The sequence below is a fragment of the Leptopilina boulardi genome, unplaced genomic scaffold, assembly GCF_019393585.1.
Source record: "Leptopilina boulardi isolate dan_hultmark-lab unplaced genomic scaffold, ZJU_Lbou_2.1 LbouV2_214, whole genome shotgun sequence".
Classification (NCBI taxonomy): domain Eukaryota; kingdom Metazoa; phylum Arthropoda; class Insecta; order Hymenoptera; family Figitidae; genus Leptopilina; species Leptopilina boulardi.
Window position 1 is genome coordinate 595,174 of NW_026137768.1, and position 20,871 is coordinate 616,044.

At 31.3% G+C, this 20,871-nt stretch overlaps 1 protein-coding gene and 1 long non-coding RNA gene across 5 annotated transcripts in view; both read right to left on the reverse strand.

Annotated features, from left to right (window-relative positions):
* Positions 1-20,871, reverse strand: part of LOC127279135 (tether containing UBX domain for GLUT4) — a 119,689-nt gene that overhangs the window by 56,630 nt on the left and 42,188 nt on the right. The window contains exon 2 of one of the 2 annotated variants that reach the window (XM_051301303.1): positions 5,311-5,366. The exons of the other annotated variant lie outside the window; for it this stretch is intronic. Within the exon in view, the coding sequence (XP_051157260.1) occupies positions 5,311-5,366 (56 nt within the window). The remainder of the gene's footprint in view (positions 1-5,310; positions 5,367-20,871) is intronic. 2 annotated transcript variants of the gene reach the window in all.
* Positions 16,488-20,871, reverse strand: part of LOC127279142 (uncharacterized) — a 46,231-nt gene continuing 41,847 nt past the window's right edge. For all 3 annotated transcript variants that reach the window (XR_007842597.1, XR_007842596.1, XR_007842595.1), the window contains exon 3: positions 16,488-19,852. This is a non-coding gene — a long non-coding RNA (uncharacterized LOC127279142). The remainder of the gene's footprint in view (positions 19,853-20,871) is intronic.

Here is a 20,871-nt window from a genome sequence, read left to right on the forward strand (position 1 = left end):
TTCTATATTACACATATTCTTTTAAGTTCGAATTCAAATAATATTTACATACGAATTTTTTGTTTAATTAAATATTTGCTAAATAATTAATATATGATAATTTGACTAAAAATGTTTTTTGATCAATATAACAATATACCTATTATAACTTTACTTGTTAATTTTTAAAAATTATAAAAATTTTAAAAATAATCATCAACAAAATATGTTGATAAAATTGGAAAAAAGTAATAAGATCTTCTATTTTCATAAAACCGTATTCTATTTTTAAGATCTCAGTTAGGTTAGTTTAGCTCAAGGGTTAGGTATTCGGTTTGCGTTCGTTAGGTTGTGAGTTCGATTCCCTGCGTTTGCGAGATTTTCTTCGATAGGAGTAAATAAATATAATAAATTGTAAAAATAATAATTAAGTATGTGTAACGTAAAGATAAAAAAATGTTGTGCGATAAATGATTTTAATTTATTTTTTTAATTAAAAAAAATTGATTTTTTTTTAATTTTTAAATATTTGTAGTCAGAATTCATGAGAAGTAAGTCAGGAATCTTGAAAACTATTTTATAGAAAGAAATGTCATTTAACATCACAAATAGTCACAGGGTTTAATGATTTATGGTATGGGCAAAAAAAGGGTCAGCTCCGATCCTCATAAAAAATCTGACTACTATTGACGATTCTTTGACTAAACCTCACTTATTGTGGTGTGCTGTGACTGCAATCGTAACAAAAACAGTCTCAAAACGTCAGATATCCTGACTAATTTTTTGACGTTCTGTGATTTTATTTTTAGCAGGGCTTGCAGGACGAGTAGACACGCCTGTGACTTATTGTTAGTATAAAATGCGAGATATTTCTGTTTTTATAGTGTACATATTGACTTGTCGTATTATTTATTAAATCTTTTACACATTTCTTTCAAATAATCTTTTCAAAGAATTAAAGTTTATTTAATTACAAATAGTAATAATAAATTAAAACAATAATTAACAGATTAAAATTCCTAAAAATAAAAAAATTTACTTTTTTGAGACTGTATATATAATGTAGAGAAACTGAATCAATTTTTTGGGTCTTAAAGTTAATAATATATAATGAAAATCAATAAATAAGTTTTCAATTAGCAAGTGAAATTAATTGATTAATATAATTGACGCAGTAAGAGATTAAACATAAACAATAAACATTGTATAAACCGCCTTTCTCTTGGTATAGAAGACTCTGTACGAAAAGTATATTGTACAGAGCTAGCTCAGTATAGAAAATTCTGAACAATGGCCGGAAATTTCAACTCTGTACAAAATCGCTTGTATACTTCGCGGTCTGTACAAAAATGTCTGTATCTGCGCTTTGTACAATTTCAGGCTTTGTATGTAACATATCAATAAAAACTATTTCATTACGATAAAGTGCCCAAAAAAATTCATAAATAAAAAGAAAAACTAAAAAAATCCTGTTTTTTTATTAAAAAATTGTCTGTAATTTGTTTATTTAAGAACATACGTTAATTTTCATTACGGAATTTGAAAGAGCGATTCTTAAACTATAAGAAATTTTAAAAATAAAATTTTAAAATCTTATACGTTATAACAATTTTAGTATTTTATTTTAAAGTTATTAAAAAAGAATAGCTAAATTACCATTTTTCTTTAATATTTCCAGAAAAATTTTAAATTTTGTATATTTAAATATAGATTATACTCGTTTCAGAGTGGTAAAAATGAGTCCAGCATCTGGCCTATTGATTCAGGCCATTTCCATTCTTACGGAATTATTATTATAATAAGTTCTGATGAATTTTTCGAAAAAGTGTTCACCATCTTGAATTTTTGAAAACAAAGTTCAAATTCGTAATCAGCGACTCCGAAAACCCCCGAGTAACGAGTTTCATGCGATTCCGATGAATTTTTCGAAAATGTGTTAGCCATATTGGTTTTTTGAGCTTATCTCAAAATCCTTATCTGATGGGGTAAAATGGACCTCGAATTCGGATTCAGCGACCAAAAAAACATAAAGTAGGCGTAGTCAGACCCCCAGATCAAAACTTGTTTTTTGTGTGGCTGTGTAATTTAACGTCAATAAATAAATTTGCGAGGCCACTTGCTCCTTAGGAGATGGCGACTTTCTATTCTATTTTGAAGGACACTCAAAATCGCTACCACGATATTATAATTAATCGCGAATACGGATGCAGAAGAAATTCCACATTTTTTTCCTCACATGATTCATTTTTCCTCGGTCCCTTTGTGCCACTTATTATGGTGGGAAGGAACCACTTTCAGTGGGCCTCCGCTGTCAATTTTTGCTGAATTTGAAATTCCCACGTTCTAATGGTATTTTTGTGTGAAAGTAGTGCAGGTAAACTGATGTACTCTACCCTCGCGCAACTCGGTCTTGGTGCATCTATATGATATATGATTGTCTATATATATATATATATATATTTTTTTTAAATATGTATTATATTTTTATTTTCGTTTCTAAATTATAATATAACATTAAACTTGATCAGTAATTAATCAATAGTATTTTTATATTTTATTTACAAAAAATTGTTTATTATAATTTTTATAAAGATGATGAAATTATGACGGAGCAACGCGAGGAGTAAGTGGGTCACTTCCAGGATTGAACCAGCGAACATACAAACTCACTGATAGTAGCCTCAAGCAGAATTAATATAAATTTTTTTGTTATTTATTTGTTTTCTATTAAAATTTATAAAATTTTAGGATTTCTTGACTTTGGTTTGCTCAGCAATTCTCATTTACAATTGACAAATAATAAGATAAATATAGTGGGACAATTTAGAAGAATATTTTGTATTAATTTAATTAATTAATTTGATTAGTGTTTGGATTAAATTTGGGCGTGGACATACTTACACGAGAACGCTTAATTCTTTATTATTAAATTGAAATATAGATATAAAAGGTAATTTTAACAACCAAAACATTAATTATAATTCAAATCTATATACGTGCACAACTGTGCATTCATTTCACTTCTGCTGCGGTGACATCTAGACCTTTTCCCTAGAACTAAATCTATAGTCTCTCTTTCCCTCAATATGAGTGCCACTACGGTGGACATAACAATCGATTATTGAGATTGGAACTCATCAATGCAAAGGTTCCTGGTATATATATTTGGATGTAAGTCCCGAATATTCAAGAACGCCAGTAAGACAAAAATGCTGTTTGTTGACGATCTGTCGAAATACTACTGGCAGACATTTTCCTATGGAGTTCTCACATCAATCAATTCAACATCGGATAGTTCGGGAATCTGTGTTACCGACGGCGTATTGAATAGTAACTAATTTAAATTTTACTCAGAAAAGAGGCCGCTGATTAGCGACGCTTTTGAGTATGACCTGTCAGCCATTTTACTCTCATTCTCATTCTGGTGTTCGTCGAGTTAGTGTCATTCTCTTTTGGTAAAATATTTCAAAATTTTAAGTTTAAACGAAGACGAGGCAAGGATCGTCGTCGTCAGCATTGAAATTCGGACGGTCAGTCACAATTATTTGATTTAAGGGTCGTTTCCTTCCGAATCGATATCATTAAAATTAAAAATGTTATAATTGATAAAATTAAATATGAATCTTGTCTCTTGGCCTTCTGATAATTTTTGACCTTTTCTAAATTTTGAAGTGAATATTAATAGTGTAATTGTTGTAAATGTGTAATTAATGCTGTTTATCTTTATCCCCCTCTCTGCTGTCTATTGTTGCTGTATGGTAATAATAGAATTCCTGAGCTGGTTTTTTCTATATTTTTCACTTTGTCGGGTTATTTAACTATTTTCTAGTTTCGTTATTTTTCAAAAAATAACTTGGCGTCTAGCAATATGAAAAATTAAAGTACTCAGCGAGAAATGATAGGTTTAATCGACGTCTAAGACATTGAGAATAGGTCTAAAATTGATCTAGATTAATTAAAAATAGACGTTAATTTAATTGTGTTTTTAAGAAGTAGAATAGTGTTTAAACAGTAGCTTGAACATAAAAAACCGACCTCTTGCCCAAAAACAAATTTTTTAAATCTTTTAAAATTTTTTCAAGCATTTAAGAAAAAAACATCAATACTATGAACACTTACATTATCCCTCACAGAATCGGATATTTTAAAATATCCCTGAAACGTCCTAGGGATATAGATTTTCTTCCAGCGGTTTGGATATCCTGAAGTTATGCAAACTGCCTGATATACTCATGACGTTTTAAGGATATCCTGAAATCTCTGGTGCTGTAAGGGTCTAAGACAATCATTAATTACTGGGTACTCAAAGGTTTTTAGATTCTATAAATCCAAACCTAAAGACAAAATTAAAAAATTTTAAATGTCGGCTTTTAAATATAGACAATACTGATAGTGTCATACTGTCTCAGCACTGAGAATTTACTGGCGTAAAAGTGTTCAATATGCAATATTGTTATAACATAAAATTATTTAAAATCCGACGTATTCGCGATATTGCGCCTATATTCTTACGGATGGGGGGATACTACCGAGGTCAGGATTATAGACGTCTTTTAGAGTTCCCTACATAGGTTACCTTTAAGAAATCCTTAAAGGAATTTTCAATATGGTTCAATTTCTTCTACGAGTTAGACGTCTAATAGACTCCAATTTCGAAGTCAACAACCTAGACGTCTAATAGACTCCAATTTCGACATCTCCAACCTAGACGTATAATGGCGTCTCATTTCGACTTCTAGGTAGATCTTGAAATAGACCTTATCTAGATCTTTGTTTAGACGTTAAATAGACGTCGATAAAACCTTTCATTTCTCTCTGGAATATAGATAACGTGTTTTGAGAAAAAATGTAAAAACAACATATCGACGCCTCCCATCCATATAATCGTAACTCAAATGTCAGAACTGTATAATCGTAACTCGGAGCTCAGTTCAATATGAACGTAGTTAATTTTCAGGAGAATAAAATCGTATCTCAGCAATCAATTCTATATAATCGTATCTCAAAATTTAATTCTATATAATCGTATCCCAAAACTCAACGTAATTATTATAATTATTATTTAAGCTTTATTTTTATTTTACGAAAGCTTAAATAATAAAAAAATAAAAATTTTGAGATACGATTATATAGAATTGTTCGTTGAGATACGATTTTATTCTTCTGAAAATTAACTACGTTCATACTGAACTGAGCTCCGAGTTACGATTATATAGTTCTGACATTTGAGTTACGATTATATGGACGGGAGGCGTCGATATATCCCAAAATCTATGTTATAATATATAGATATATGAACAAAATTTAAAAATTTTAAGAATATTTACTTACTTAATATCATAATTCTCTGCCTGATATCCATGCTTTTGGCAAACTTCATCGAGTACCTATAACATTAATTTTTATGTTTACTTATAGATTTTTAATTACAATACATAAATTTATTTATTTATAATCAGAAAATAAAAGTAAATTCTTTACCCACGTTTAAAGTTATATCCCACTTATAAAATAAGTGGTGTTCATATAATTCCGTAGGTAATATTTGTAAATAAAAAATTGACAAATCAGTTTACTACGGATGCTAACAACTGAAAAAGAATTCAGGCGAATTAATATTTAGGGGAGGATGGGGCAAGGATAGTTATTTGCTGTTATGCTTAGACGGCTTGCTCAAAAATCGCGTCAATCATGGTATATTTGCGTCTTAACACCAATAGATGATAGTAAAAATTGGAAGTCAATCTGCCACCATTTGCGAAGTCAGGAGTTTATTTTTGTAAAAAGTCTGTCTTTCTAAAATGTCAACGTAGTGTTAATCATAATGTTTTCTAGATTAGTGCTTCCGAATATTTATTTACGTAAGTGTTTTCCGGAGTATAATTTCCTGCTGAACACGAATATCGTATTTGTTCTCAAATTAATTCACGTCGTTCCTTAAAATTTAGAAAAAAATGAAATATGGGCCCATGGGGCAGGGATAGTTAGAGCTATTACTGCTCGATAAAATCCTGCTAATGCGACTGCAAATTATAAAACAATGTTTAATTGTTTTTTTAGGCTGATATACATAATGGTGCGTAATTATATACGGAAGTCGAAGCTTATTGACCAAGAAATTGGTAATCATCTGAAAAAAATTGGTTAAACATCAGATTCTAGTTCAGATGAATTTTAATGCAACAATTTATATTTAGAAAATGTTCAAAACATGTTGTTAATACTTGATATATCAATATTGAATAGTCTAAACGCAATAAAATAAAGAAAACGAATATTTACTGATTTTCTATGACATTTTAAGCATTCGGATTCTTTCCACTATCCTTGCCACGGTACTCGGACAAGGATAGTTAAAATTTTTTTTTACTTTTTCACTCGTATCTCATAGAGATTGCAGTCTACAGCAAAATTATAGCCAAATAACCTGGCTTTCCAAAAATACTACTCGTTTGCAGATAGAAATTCAGGTTTGGTCGCTAGATTCGAAAACGTCTTATCTAACTATTCTTGCCCCATCCTCTCCTATTGATAAAAAACCTCTATCAATAATCGTATATTCACTATTGAAATTAAATTAAAATTCCTACAACGTTATATTTATTACTTAATTATAGGAACTATTTAGTATGATTAGAAATATAATACAAAATTCTATGAAATCAGTAAGTATTCTTCAATAGAAATATATTTTAATTTTTATAAAAGTATACAGCAATAAAAATACTTTTTAAAATACTGTTTTCAATTTACATAATTCATTGTTCTTCAATAATATTAGAAATTATCTCATTTAGTTGTCTCTTTAAAGTGTTACGTGTGTTCTACATTTACTGTTGTTGCATCCTGAGATGTACATAATAATGATTTTAAATGTTGATACAATTAAAATTGTATCAATACTACTAGGTACAGCTTGGTATGTATAACTATGATTTTCTTTTTATTCTAAAATCCTTTATAAATGTTTATAAATATGTAAATAAATTTTTTAAAACCTATTCATCTAATAGATGCAAATGTTTACAGATGCAATTAGATTTTGAAACCTTTACAAAAAATACTCGGATTTATTTAACAAAAATTGGTCTAATGTAGCTACAAAAATCATAAAATTTGCTAAGAAAAGAAAGTCGACAGATGAGTGCTTGAAAGAAATTTTAAATAAAAATTGCAACATTGAAAATGAAGGTTAGTATATATTAAAAGTGGTGAAACAAGTATTACACGTAGTCTAAACTCAAAGCCAAGAAAATAATAATTTAAAAAAATACATTTTTATTAAATAAATTTAAAAATTTTGAATTAAATATTTCAAATTTGATTACTAATTAATTTGTTTTTATTAAACACTAACGGATTTTTTTTTAATACCAAATAATAATCTAATATTTGTCCTTTGTGAAAAAGCAATAGACTTTAGAGTACACCACAATTTGCTTAATATCATTAAATTGGATTTTGTCTTTGTACAAATCTCACTTAATGCCTAAAAATAACTCTTAAAAACTTTTAATTAAAAAAATTGACTTAGTATTAAAATAACCATGATTGAAATAATTGTTTTTTAATTAACTTTAATTAAAAATATGAATTTAGAAAAATATATGTAAATTATAACAAGTTCATTTCGATTGTAACAGAACACCGGCAAACCCTTGCGTTAATTTTATTACCCTTCCTGTTTCGAAAAATCACAAAACAGACGGTTCGTTCAAAAACAAAATCAACTTGGAATCCCGAGAAGAAGGAAGTTTTGAATACTTTTATTTTTTACATTGAGGTATTTTTATACAAATTATTAAATCTTTCTATTGTTTTCAAAAATATTTTTAAAAAAATAAATATTATATTTCATATTTTCTCTTATTTACAGAGTACAGAAAATTTTAACGAATTGTTAAAAAATGCAACGAATGAACTCTTGGATTTACATAATGCTCATAAAATTCAATTAAAACCTTTCGTTGTAATCAGTGGACCGACATTGAGTAACATAAGTTCAGCTTATGTTATTTTTGATAAATATAAGTATCAAGTCTCCACTACGACTTCCGCGGTAAACTTATGCTTCCAGTGCATGAAAGTATTGTCAGAAAACTATTTCAACGTTTGTAACCACGTGTGGCAATTTTTGGAATCCGAAATTTATGAAATGAACATTGAATAAATTTTATTATAAATTTAATAAATTTTCTACGGAACATTTAATATTTAATATACGCAAAAATGAGAGTTTGTATGTGTCTCCAAACATTTTTAATATTGGACAAGAATCTGTTTTCATGCAGGAAGAACAAGGAGTAAAAGTTGGCACGAAAACATGTCATGCTGTTCAAGTATCTTTAAAAGATTCAATACAAGCATTTTTTCAAGTACCTGGGATGTATGATCAAATGTCCAATTATTACAAAGAATTATCGGAAGATCGGACACTCTTATCCAATTTCGTAAACGGGAAATTATGGTTGGAAAAATACTGTCCAAAAAATGAGGGGAAAATAGTTTTCCCTATTTTCATTTATTTTGATGAATTTAAAGTAGGCAACGCATTGGGAAGCCATGCCAGGGAGCAAAAATTAGGAGGGTTGTTCGCTTCGCTCACTTGTTTGTTTCCTCACTTAGTAGCCAAATTGGAAAATATATTCGTTTTAACGCTTTGCTATGGCAAAGATTTGAAGAAATTTGGAAATAAAGCAATATTCGAAAAAAGTATTAAGGACTTGAATGATATATGTGAAAATGGCATTGAAATAAAAAATAGCAAAGAAACTTTCAGAATTTATTTTCAGTGTGTCTTAATATTGGGAGATAACTTAGCTCTTAATTGTATTTGCGGGTTTTCAGAAGGTTTTAACGCAAAATTCTACTGCAGAATTTGTAGTGCTGATTCTGCACAATGTAAAAAAATTACTGTCGCGGACAAAAGACTATTGAGAACTAATGGACATATGGAAAGGATTTGCTTCAAAATGATTTCACGTTAACAGGTGTTAAAGAAAAATGTGTGTTTAATATGATAAATGGTTTTGACATCACAGTAAATCAGTCTGTCGACTCCATGCATGACGGTCCAAAAGGTTTTGTGGCTTGCACAATTGAAAATGTTGTTGAACGTTTAATTGAAGAAGTAGATGAATTAGATGTAGACGTTATCAATAGCAGAATAGAAAGTTTCCCTTACTCAGAAATTGAAGAATCCAATAAGCCAAGACCGTTGTATTTTACTAAATCTAAGGACGGTAAAAAATTAAAAATAAAACAATCAGCTGCTGAAATGCTTTGCCTTGCAAGATATTTAGGCTTAATGATTGGAGACCTGATCTCCAAAATTAAATAAAGGTGAAATTCAAAATTTAAAAGACCTGATTCATTTGCATCATTCTTTGTATATTGAATTTTTTGGCGATTTGACACCAAAAATGCATTTATGGATATGTCGTAGGTCATTAGAAGAATCCGACAGTTAGCTAACTGCCTAGGCGGTTAGCTAACCGGCGCCGAATAAACAAATGAACTTGATTATTACTTGCATTCTTCTATTGGCCTGAGTAGATCCGCCAGTTAGCCAAATGCCTAGGCAGTTAGCTATCAGCCTAAAGCATTTTAGGCCATTAGAAAATATGAAACTTTCTTACTGAAATAATAATAAATAATAATAATTTTAATCATTTTTGTGAGTTTCAAACAAGTTTCGTAGTTAAAAAGGAATCCGCCTAGATTATAAATTTGTAATCTTGGATTTCTCGTGTTTCATTTGACAGTGTTGTTTTTGTTTCTCTTTTCAAAATGATTTGTTCTCTGTTTGTGACGATATTGTATTTACTTTTACTAAATTGATTAAATCGAACAGTAGAATATTATAAAAAAGTATTATTAGTTTTCATTTCGCGACCATTGAGAATTGACTTATTATAAAATTATAAAATTAATATTGAGAAATATAATTTTGAATAAATTTTGACAAAATTATTTGCTTATTATTGTACATAAAAAATGAGTGAGTGCAGTGTTAGTCGTGAAGAATTTGACGAAAATTTTAAATTAATTTATTCTGCGCAACAAAGTAATAGAATCGTTTGGAACAGAAGCCGTTTAGAAGCCGCTATACAGATTTTTAAAGAATTTGAAGATGTAAAGTCTAAAAAAAGTTGTGCTTTCTATCACTACTCAAAAACATACGAACTTATAAAACTGGGGGGAGAATATCACGTCATTTTAAAAAGAAAAAACGATAGTGATCCGTTAATTTATGTTATACCGGCTGAGGGTTATTATGAAAAACTATTAGAAGCTCATATTCAGACAGGTCATGGGGGGAGAGACAAAATGTTATACTATATTAAAAAAAAGTGGAAATTATCAAAACAAGCATGCGAGTTGTTTGTGTTAGTAAGTTTTTTTTGTATTAGTAAGTTGATAATAAAAATTTGTAATTTTTTATTTTAACACTTCTAGAATAGATGATCAATTGTGTGATGTATAGGGATATATAGTAATTTATTACCATTTGTAACTAGAGACCTCATTGGATGTGTGTGTGTGCTTCTATATGACATGCGTAGTCATTCCTTTACCATGTCTCAAACAGTAAAGTTGTCTTTCTCATGTATCATTATATATGTTAAATAAATGCTATTTAAATACATTACAATTGGCGACGAGGTGCAACTGGTGATCGGAAGTGGTCAATATTAGTGAGTTTCATCTGTTTTGTGGCAAAGGGCTGTTAAAAACAGAAATTTTAAGTGATAATTTTACGTGCAAGGCACAGGGCCACGTGTTCGAGGAAAATTCACGGCACTCGTAAAGTATGAGTAAGCAGCAGTTGGAAGCTGATTTTAAAACTTTGGAGTCAGACAAAAAGAAACTGGAGGCTTGGAGACTGAAATTGGAAGCAACGAAAAACGAATTGATACAGCAACGTGAGCAGGTTAATAGAGAGGGTCAATTGTTGAATCAAAATCAACTTTTGTATGAAGAAGAAAAAAGAAAAATGGCGTCGACCATTGGCTCTATTAATGAATATTCACGAAGTGAGAATTGGACCATGTGGCACGAGCGTCTGGAGCAGTACTTCCTGGCCAACAACGTAAAAGATGATAGGAAAGCAGCTCTTTTCCTTACCTTAATTGGCAGTGAGGGATACTCCATTTTAAGAAGTGTTTGTTCACCTGAGTTACCAAGTGCAAAAACGTATGCAGATTTGGCGATTGTTATGAAAAATCATATGGAACCAGCACCTAACATCATGCTGGAAAGGTTCTAATTCAAAAAGTGTAATCAAGGTCAAGGCGAGGACATCAGGTCATTTGTCGAGAACTTAAAAAAATCGTCAATCCATTGTAATTTTGGAGCAAGTCAGAGTGAGGCTATGCGGGACCAATTCGTGTGGGGGCTGTACATGGAATCATTGCAGAAAAGATTGCTTCGGGAGAAGGAATTAACTTTTGAGAAAGCTGTCGAACTGGCAATTACGTTCGAAATCGCTAGCAGAGGAACTTCAGGTTCAAAGCAGGAAACAATGGGTGATCCTGAGAAGGTCAACTATGTCAACAACAACAACAACAACAACAAGAGGTCTTCAAATGGTAATAGCAATAAGTCATCGAAAAAGAATGTAAGTAATTTTAAGTGTTTTTGTTGTGTCAAGTTAAATCATTTTTCGTCTGAATGTCGTTTCAAATCATTTTCTTGTAATGTTTGTAAGAAAAAAGGTCATTTGGAAGCGGTTTGTAAATTTAAGGGTGACTCGGTTAAAGATTTTAAAGATAAAAATAAAAATGACGGCAAAGAAAAAGTTAGGTTAAAGTCTAAACAAAATTATCTTGAAGATTGTGATTTGTCCGGGGATTTTGAAAAGTTATGGGCAATTAACGATGTAAATATTGAAAAGGTCAATTATGTAAAACCGTACGAGATTGTAATGAAAGTTGAAGATTCGGAATTTAAGTTTGAAATCGACACAGGGTCGCCAGTCACCGCTTTTTCTAAGGAATTTTTTGCAAATTCGGGTTTGAAGTGCGAGTTAGAAAAAACGAATCGAAAATTCCAGAGTTATGCAGGGGATCCAATTATTCCAATTGGAAAAGTTAATGTCAAAGTGGATTTTAATAATGATTGTAAAGCTTTGGAATTGTTTATTTTGCCTGGAGGGGGTTTGCCAATTATTGGACGAGATTGGATTTCGACTTTTAACATTTTTCAGAATTCGGAAACTAAAAAAATTAATAAAATGGAATTTTATGAAAGGTCAAATCTAGAAAAAATTTTAAAACAATTTGATGTCGTTTTTTCAAATGAAATTGGTTCATTTAATAAGGGAAAATTTGATCTTGAATTGAAAGACGATGTCAAACCGGTTTTTTGCAGGCCCCGCCCAGCTCCGTACGCACTGAAAGGAAAAATTGATAAGGAATTAAATAGACTCGAAGCGGCTAATGTAATTTATCCGGTGAAAAGTTGCGAGTGGGCTACACCGATAGTTCCAATTCTTAAGAAAAATGGCGATATAAGAATTTGTGGAGATTATAAAATTACTGTAAATCCGAATTTGAAAATTGATCGACATCCTGTTCCGAGAATTCAGGATTTGTTTGTTGAATTAAAACCGAGTGTCATATTTAGTAAATTGGACATGTCAAACGCTTATCAGCAACTTGAGTTGAGCGAGGAATCGCAAAAATTGACTACTATTAGTACTCATAGGGGGTTATTTGCATTTAAACGGTTAACATTCGGTATCGCGTCGGCACCAGGAATTTTTCAAAGGGAAATGGAAAAATTGTTCGCTGGTATTGAAGGGGTATTGGTGTTTTTTGATGATATCTTGATTACAGGATCATCTTTCGAGGAACACGATGAAAGATTAAAAAAGGTCTTACAAATTCTTAAAGATCACGGATTAAAGCTTGAGATTTCGAAATGCGAATTAGCTAAAGAAAAGATAGTGTTTCTCGGGTATGAATTGTCGGCAAAGGGAATTAAAGTAGCAGAAAGTAAAATTGAAGCTATAATGAAAATTCCGAGGCCAACTAAAGTTAAAGAGTTGCAGGTCTTTTTGGGATCCGTAAATTATCACGCGAAATTCATTCGCGGATTTTCGGAAACATTAAGCCCCTTGTATAGATTATTAAAAAAAGGGGTAAAATGGGATTGGTCGGACGAATGTGAAAAATCTTTTTTAGCAATTAAAGAAAAGTTAACGTCTAGTGAGGTTCTCATGCAATACGATCCTGAGTTACCTTTGAAAATTACGACTGATGCTTCACCACATGGGGTGGGGGCAATTTTGTCGCACGTCGTGAATGGTAGGGACAGACCGATTGCTTTTGCTTCTTCGACGTTGAATAAAGCTGAGACGGGATATTCTCAGTTGGATCGCGAAGCACTGTCGTTGGTGTTTGGGGTTAAATCCTTTCATCAATTTGTGTATGGCAGATTGTTCACATTAGAGACTGACCATAAGCCTTTGATTTATATTTTCGGTGATAAAAAGGGAATTCCGCTAATGGCGGCATCGCGCGTTCAGCGCTGGGCAATATTTTTATCGGGATATAATTATAAAATTAAATATATCGAGGGAAAAAATAATCAAGCTGATTGCCTGTCCCGCTTTCCGGTTAATAATGACAAAAAAGAAATTGACAATGAAAGCAATGAATATACTTATTTGAATTACGTGACTAATGATGTTGAAGTAATTTCAATTGACGTTCTTCGCGATGAAACTGAAAATGACTGTGAATTAAAGACAGTAAAACGTATTATACTGGAGGGATGGCCAGGCAAAGTTTCGGATGATTTAAAAAATTTCGCGAATAAAAGTAGGGAATTGACAATTGAAAATGGATGCATAATGTGGGGACATCGAATTGTAATACCGAAATCGTTGAGAAAAGAATTGCTCGCGGAATTACACAGTGCTCACATGGGGGTTGTTCGTATGAAGGGATTAGCGAGATCTTACATTTGGTGGCCGAGTATTGATAAAGATATTGAATTGATTAGTAAATCGTGCGAAATGTGTTTAAAAAATGCAAATAACCCACCGAGAGCAGATTTGCATTCTTGGGAATGGCCTAATGGCCCGAATCACAGAATTCACGCGGATTTTTTGGGTCCGGTTTCTGGTGAAATGTTTTTGATAATTGTCGATGCTTATTCGAAATGGGTCGATGTAAAGTTGATGAAGAATATCACGGCAGAAAATACAATCAGAGCTTTTAAAGAGTATTTTTGTACGTGGGGTTTACCGTTCAAACTAGTAACTGATAATGGTCCAACTTTTACGTCGTTTGCTTTTCGAGATTTTGTAGTGAAAAATGGTATTCACCATATCAAGTCTCCGCCGTACCATCCAGCTTCTAATGGAGCTGCCGAAAATGCTGTAAAAACGTTTAAGAGTAAATTTGAATTGCTCAGATTGGAAACAGATAGTCAGGACGCGTTAGTTAAATATCTTTTTTATTGGCGTTCAACTCCACATTGTTCGACGGGAGTTACTCCAGCTAAACTTCAGTGTAATCGAAAATTTAGAAATAGATTTGATTTGTTAAAAACAGAAGTTCGCGAAAGGGTTATTCGTAGTCAGGAAGCACAAAAGAAATTTTTTCACGGTAATCGAGCAATTCAATTTGATAATAAAGAAGTTGTGATGGCAAAAGATTATATGGCGGATAATTGGCAGAAATCTGAAATCGAGAAACAATTGGGTCCGGTTACTTATCAAGTCAGAACAGAGGATAATAGACTCTGGAAACGTCACGTTGATCAGCTCCGTCCATGTAATCTTTCGCTTGAAAGGAAAGAGTGGGAAAGTGAAAATGTGAGAGGGGAAAAGGTTGTCGATGTTGATGGGAGAATTGCGAATGAGAATTCAAAAGAGATAATCGAGTTGTCAGAAAAAGATTTGCCTGTTAAAAAAGTAAATATTGAAAAGTTAAGGGTTTGTAATAAATCTATTATTAATGAAACAGTTGTTAATGATGATAAATCTGAAATTTGTATTAATTTGAGGCGATCATCGAGAATTAGGAAGCCGAGAGTTGTTCTTGATTTGTAACTTTGACTTTTGAACTAAGTGCGGAGGAGTGTGATGTATAGGGATATATAGTAATTTATTACCATTTGTAACTAGAGACCTCATTGGATGTGTGTGTGTGTGCTTCTATATGACATGCGTAGTCATTCCTTTACCATGTCTCAAACAGTAAAGTTGTCTTTCTCATGTATCATTATATATGTTAAATAAATGCTATTTAAATACATTACAAATTGGCTGTCGATCCTCCTTTGCTAAATGAAATTACTGAGACTTCTTCGATTTGTGCAATTTGTAATAATTCATTAAGAGCAGATGAATCGACACAGTGCACAAAGTGTGCATTAAAAATACATATAAATTGTGCAGAATTAGATTTACGTACTGAAGATAGTCTCATAATGTTCACTATGCATTAGAGGCAAAAAGTTAGTTGATGTCCAGAAAGATTGTTTTGAGAGACAAAAAGTTGAAGCGGAAAAAATGTAAACATTTATGGAAGAAAATTTCCCAGTTTTAAATATAGGTGACTGCATCACACTTGCTGTTACAGAGGTAGATCGAGGACCACTTGATTTTAATAATATTATTGGAATTATCACTAACTTTCAAAACGGAGTGTACCAAATAGGCACAAAAGACGGGTTGATTAAGGGTTGTTTCCTCGAACGGAAATACAAAAATCAGCAGTTAATTCGATAAAAATTAATGAAGTGGTAGAATCTACATTGATAAGTTTAAGAGAGGCTGCAGCTAAATGTTATGAATTTTTAGAAATTACTTGTTACGTTTATTTATTTTCAACACAGCAAAAATTTTTAATGAATTAAGACTTATTTTACTCATAAGTAAAAATAATTTTACATTAATATAATTAAAAAAATTTTAATTATAGTTTTTTTATTTAGAATAATTAATTTTGTTTTGTTCTTAAATGAATAATATAGTTAAAAACTAACTATTAAATTATATTTGCTTCCATTTTTAAAAATTTTAACAAATGCTGAGTGAATTTTATTTACATTAATATTTTCTTTAAGAATGAGCAAATTAAATCCGTGAAAACTCACAGTTTTTGTAAAAGTTAACTACAACTCGTTTCAGTCCGCACCTTGTTTATTAAATTAAATAATTAAAGTTTTCCTTTAATTACTAATTGTTTTCTATTTTCAATCATCTATCTTCCTTATCTAAAAAAAATCAATAGATTTTTAGATTTTTTTGTTCAAATACTGAGACAAATACTTATCGATAATGAAATATTATATTTTAAAAGATGAGAATGAAAGCAAATATTTTTTTATATAAATATATTTAATATATAGTTTTTCATTAATATATAAAATAAATATAATATAATAATATAATATATAAAAATATATTTATATAAATATTTGTTTATGGAAAATATTTCAAATTTTTAGGTTAAAACTAACGAGCATGCGCAACGCGCGTTCCGTTCCTCGATATCACATAGCCAAATTTTTATTTGTGTGAGTTAGCACGTATGTATAAGCAGGTAAGATTGTGTTGTATAAAGTCCGCCTGAAAATCAGTTGGAGTTCGAGCTATTCTTATAAGAAGAATCTAATACTTTTATAGCTCGTTCTTTTTGTATTTATAATAAGGAGTTCGTGGAAAATTAGCAACTGTTTTTTGCTTTAATTGCATCGAACTCTCCATTACCTAAAATATATGATTTCGTATATAAATTATTCTACCCTCAAGTTAAAATATTGAGTATCTCTCGCGAAATTTATACTGATCGAATTACTAAACATTTTGGTAGCCGAGTTAATGGTATAGCTTCGATTAAATTAAATTTTACTTAATTTTCTTACATCTGTTTTCCTTTATTTAAATGCATGGATGATGGTACACAACAAATTTTAATGAATGAAAAATGAATTGACAATATACATATTTGGAACGATACAAATTTTGTTTCTCACCAATTTATTTTCTGATGCTTCCTTAATTTTGCCGCTCCAATCATTAGATTGAAGTTAGCGCCGAATATAAAATAGTTGTCTTCACTCTTGGTGGAGTAGTCTTAAATGTAATACTCTATTATCACCGTATGGAATAATAATCGATTAACCGAAATACAATAAGTAATTATGTGCTTTTTGTATGATTGTTCCAGATAAATGAAAAATTTTAGGGAGAAAAATCTTCCTTACCGACTAGTCAAGCAAGTGTATAAAAATTATTGACCAGGATCGTGTCAACGCACTGAAGGGCTCTTCAAAAACTAATTTACATTTTTGCGTGTAAATTTTTAAGGAAGAAAGATTTTCTTCGTGGCGACTCGATTAATAAACGGAATTTCTTTTAAGTGACCAGTGCCGTGTCTAATAGGGAGCGGGCTCCCAAAAATTAATTTTCATTAAAAAATATTTTAATTTTGCTGCAGTTTAAATTATCTTTTTTATTTCTCGACAATTAAATTTTTCGGACGTTCAGAATGGCAGAGGCTATTGAACGAATGCACTTTTACATGGAAAGGATGCGTCACTTGTCCACAATTCCACAAACGAAATAATTCTGGCGGGTTATCATAGGGATGCCAGTAGGACAAGTGGTAACGAGCCTGTTAGCTAATCAATTAAGTATTAGTGGCTCGTTACAGGTTTTGCTAGAGCGACTTTTTCGGGCCGAGTTAAAACTCACGCTTCCCTCGGAAATTGACGTACCCTTCTGCGACGATTACGATAAAGGGAATTTAGATATTTTTTCGGTTTTAGGCATTCACGGAATCAAATGAAGAACTATTGCCCAATATTAATCTGCAAAGGGGAAGTGAGTTTTATTCCAGTAGCGACGAGGAGAAAAATTCACGGGCGGTTCGCGACCTAGGAATTTCAGAGGACCAACAAAGTAAAGGAGCCATTAGAAAAAGGGGGAGAAGTGAATCATCGCACAGCAGACCAAGTCTGGCCAAAGCATTTGAAGAATTGGTCCTTTTCCGCTGGCAAACCCCTGACTTTTTATTGACAGACAATGGGAAGGAATTTGACAACAAATTCCTCAAGGAAACCCATCAGGAATACGGAGTCAAACACATCACGACACCTCCCTACCATCCGCAAGCTAATCCTGTGAAGAGGAGTAACCGGACATTGAAGACCATGATTGCGACTTTCATAGGGAATGATTATTGCGACTGGGATCTTCATGTTTATGAATTTCGCGATGCTATGAACATTGCGACACAGGCGGCGACTAAAACGTCTTCCGCATTTTTAAATTACAGAAGTCATCCTCGACCGGTGAAAAGATTGCGACTGGAGGTAGAAAAACAAGATCAGGTTAAGAGAATTGTGCCAGAAGATTAGGTAGACAGGGTGAAGTGGTTAGACCCGTTGCGAGACTTGGTGGCGAAATTTATTAACAGAAAATGTGATCGACAGACAGAGTACTATAACCGTAATCGACGTGAGGAGTTGTTCAACGTCGGTGATTTATTACTCCGTAAAACACACAAATTGTCGAGTGGTACACGGAATTTCGCAACAAAACTCGCACCGACATATGAAGGCCCTTTCGAGGTCGTGGAAAATTTATCACCTACGGTTTTTGTCTTTCACGATAGCGAGAGTCTTTGTATCCCTAAAATTCACATCTCTGACCTTAAACAATATCTTCCTCCGCGTAATCAGTGATCGTAACTAATGATTATCTTTTTTTTTTTAATCGAAGGAGGAATTTCAACAAGGGTAGTGAGAGACGGAGAGAGAGAGGGATAAGCGACAGAGGCCTGATGCTCCACCGTCCACTGTTATGGAAGCGGTATCAGCGGAAATCCAAACTATGGAGCTGACTCCAGCGATTTTGGAGTTAACTCGGGTGATGGACGGACTACCACCCGAAACAATCAACATAGCCGTGAAGCATCTTCTGGAAGAGAGACGGCGTGCTTTTGGGTAAAAAGCCGTCCACCGATTGACGACCAGATGAGCAAGGCGGACACATCATTGACTAGGGGTAGTAGTTATGGTAGGCGTTACTACGGGGTAGTAGCAACGACCTAGGGGGAGCTATTGTGAAGAAGTAATTTTGGGGTTTCGGCAGAGTAGAGTTAAGTGAGAGTTTGGAGAGTGTCGAGACAGAGCTTGACTTACTGTATTGTAAACTAATAAAGTGTGCTTAAATATATCTTGTATTAATTTCGCGTGTGCATAGCCATTTCTCCGTGCCGGCGTCTTTTTACCAGCTTACATTAGCAATAATAATTTTTTACTCTCTTGATTGGACGTTGAAATTAATTTTTTTATTAAAATTCAGCGAATTTCTTAAGCAAAGGCCCATTCGTAGAACATTGCAACAGAAGTATAATTAATAAATATTTGTTTCATAAAAATTATTATTATTTTTTTATTATTATTTTATTATTATTTTTGAGCTTAAGTTATTTTATATTTGAAAATTTGAGAAAAATATCCTGTTTAATTTAAACCAATATTTTAATTTCTCACCATTTTATGTTGAACAAGTCTTTATCAACAAAATGATAAAGACAAGATGTAAAGCGAAAAAAAGAATGTTTTTCTCAGATTTTATATAAAAATTGAAATAGAGTAAAGAAAATAAAAGAAACGAAAAAAATGACTAATATACTAGGATATAACACTGCCGTAAAAAATCACATTCTTAATCTTAATCTTTATAACTGCTACTGCCATCATCGTTAAAATTTAAGCAGAAATGTTTACAATAACATTCTTCAGGATACGTTTCATCCCAGGCGAAATAATGGTGTACAGGTTCATCATGTACTAATCCCTTATTAGGTTATTCCTTTTACTGCATTATTAATTTTTCTTCCACCTAAAATAGAAAATATACACGTTATAAATTAAAAAAATTATTGTAAATCATATTACACTGAAATTAAACAATAACCATATTTGTTGAAAATTAGAAAAATTTCAAAGAAGCAAACCACAATTGAGGGGTTGCGTATAATAAAAACAGCTATGCTCGTCCGGTCGTTTTCGATCAAGTCAAGCTGGTCAAAAAGTGTAAAAATTTGAATTTTTAAAATTCATTATCTTACAGAAAATAAAGAAGAACAACTTTTTTCTTTAAAAATTTTTCTTCTCAGTCTAATTTTTGTTATTAAATGCAAAAAAATCTCTAAAACTTTGTTTTTCAAATTTAATTAATTTAAACTTAAATTATCGTATCTCCAATAATTATTAATTAATTTCATTCAAACTGAATATATTTACATATTAGAGTTTACTAAAGCCAATAAAATCTTAAAAAACTTAAAAAAAAACTTTTAGTGTTTGATTATTTTTATTTGCAAATTGGTCGGTAATCAGGTTTTTCTAGTTTCAATGACAAAAAGTCTGCAGCGAGTTTTAACATTGTAAGAATTTCTCTTGAAACATTTGTTTAATACTATTCAAAGAAACCTTCTGAAAATATTCAAATTGATTCATAAAAAGATTTTTGAATAATTTAATTTTCAATAAAAACCATGTTTTATGATTTAAAAATTAAATAAATTAGAGAACGAAATTTTTCCAATTTTTTTGCATTTATTAACAAAAATATTAGACTTAAAAAAAATGTTTACTAAAAAAAGTTGCACTTTTTTATTTTCTATAAGGTAATGTATTTTAAAAATTAAAATTTTGAGTTTAAACTTCTTACATTTATTGATCAGTTACGAGTTTAACAAAACGAAAATTATTAATAATTGTAAAAACTATAACCGTTATTTTCATCGGTGACTATGATTTCTTCTAAACTGGAACTTTTAGACTGTTGTAATTACATAACTTTTTTAGTGAACGAAGGAATTTCAAATTAAACTAAATTTGTTGAAATTTTCTGAA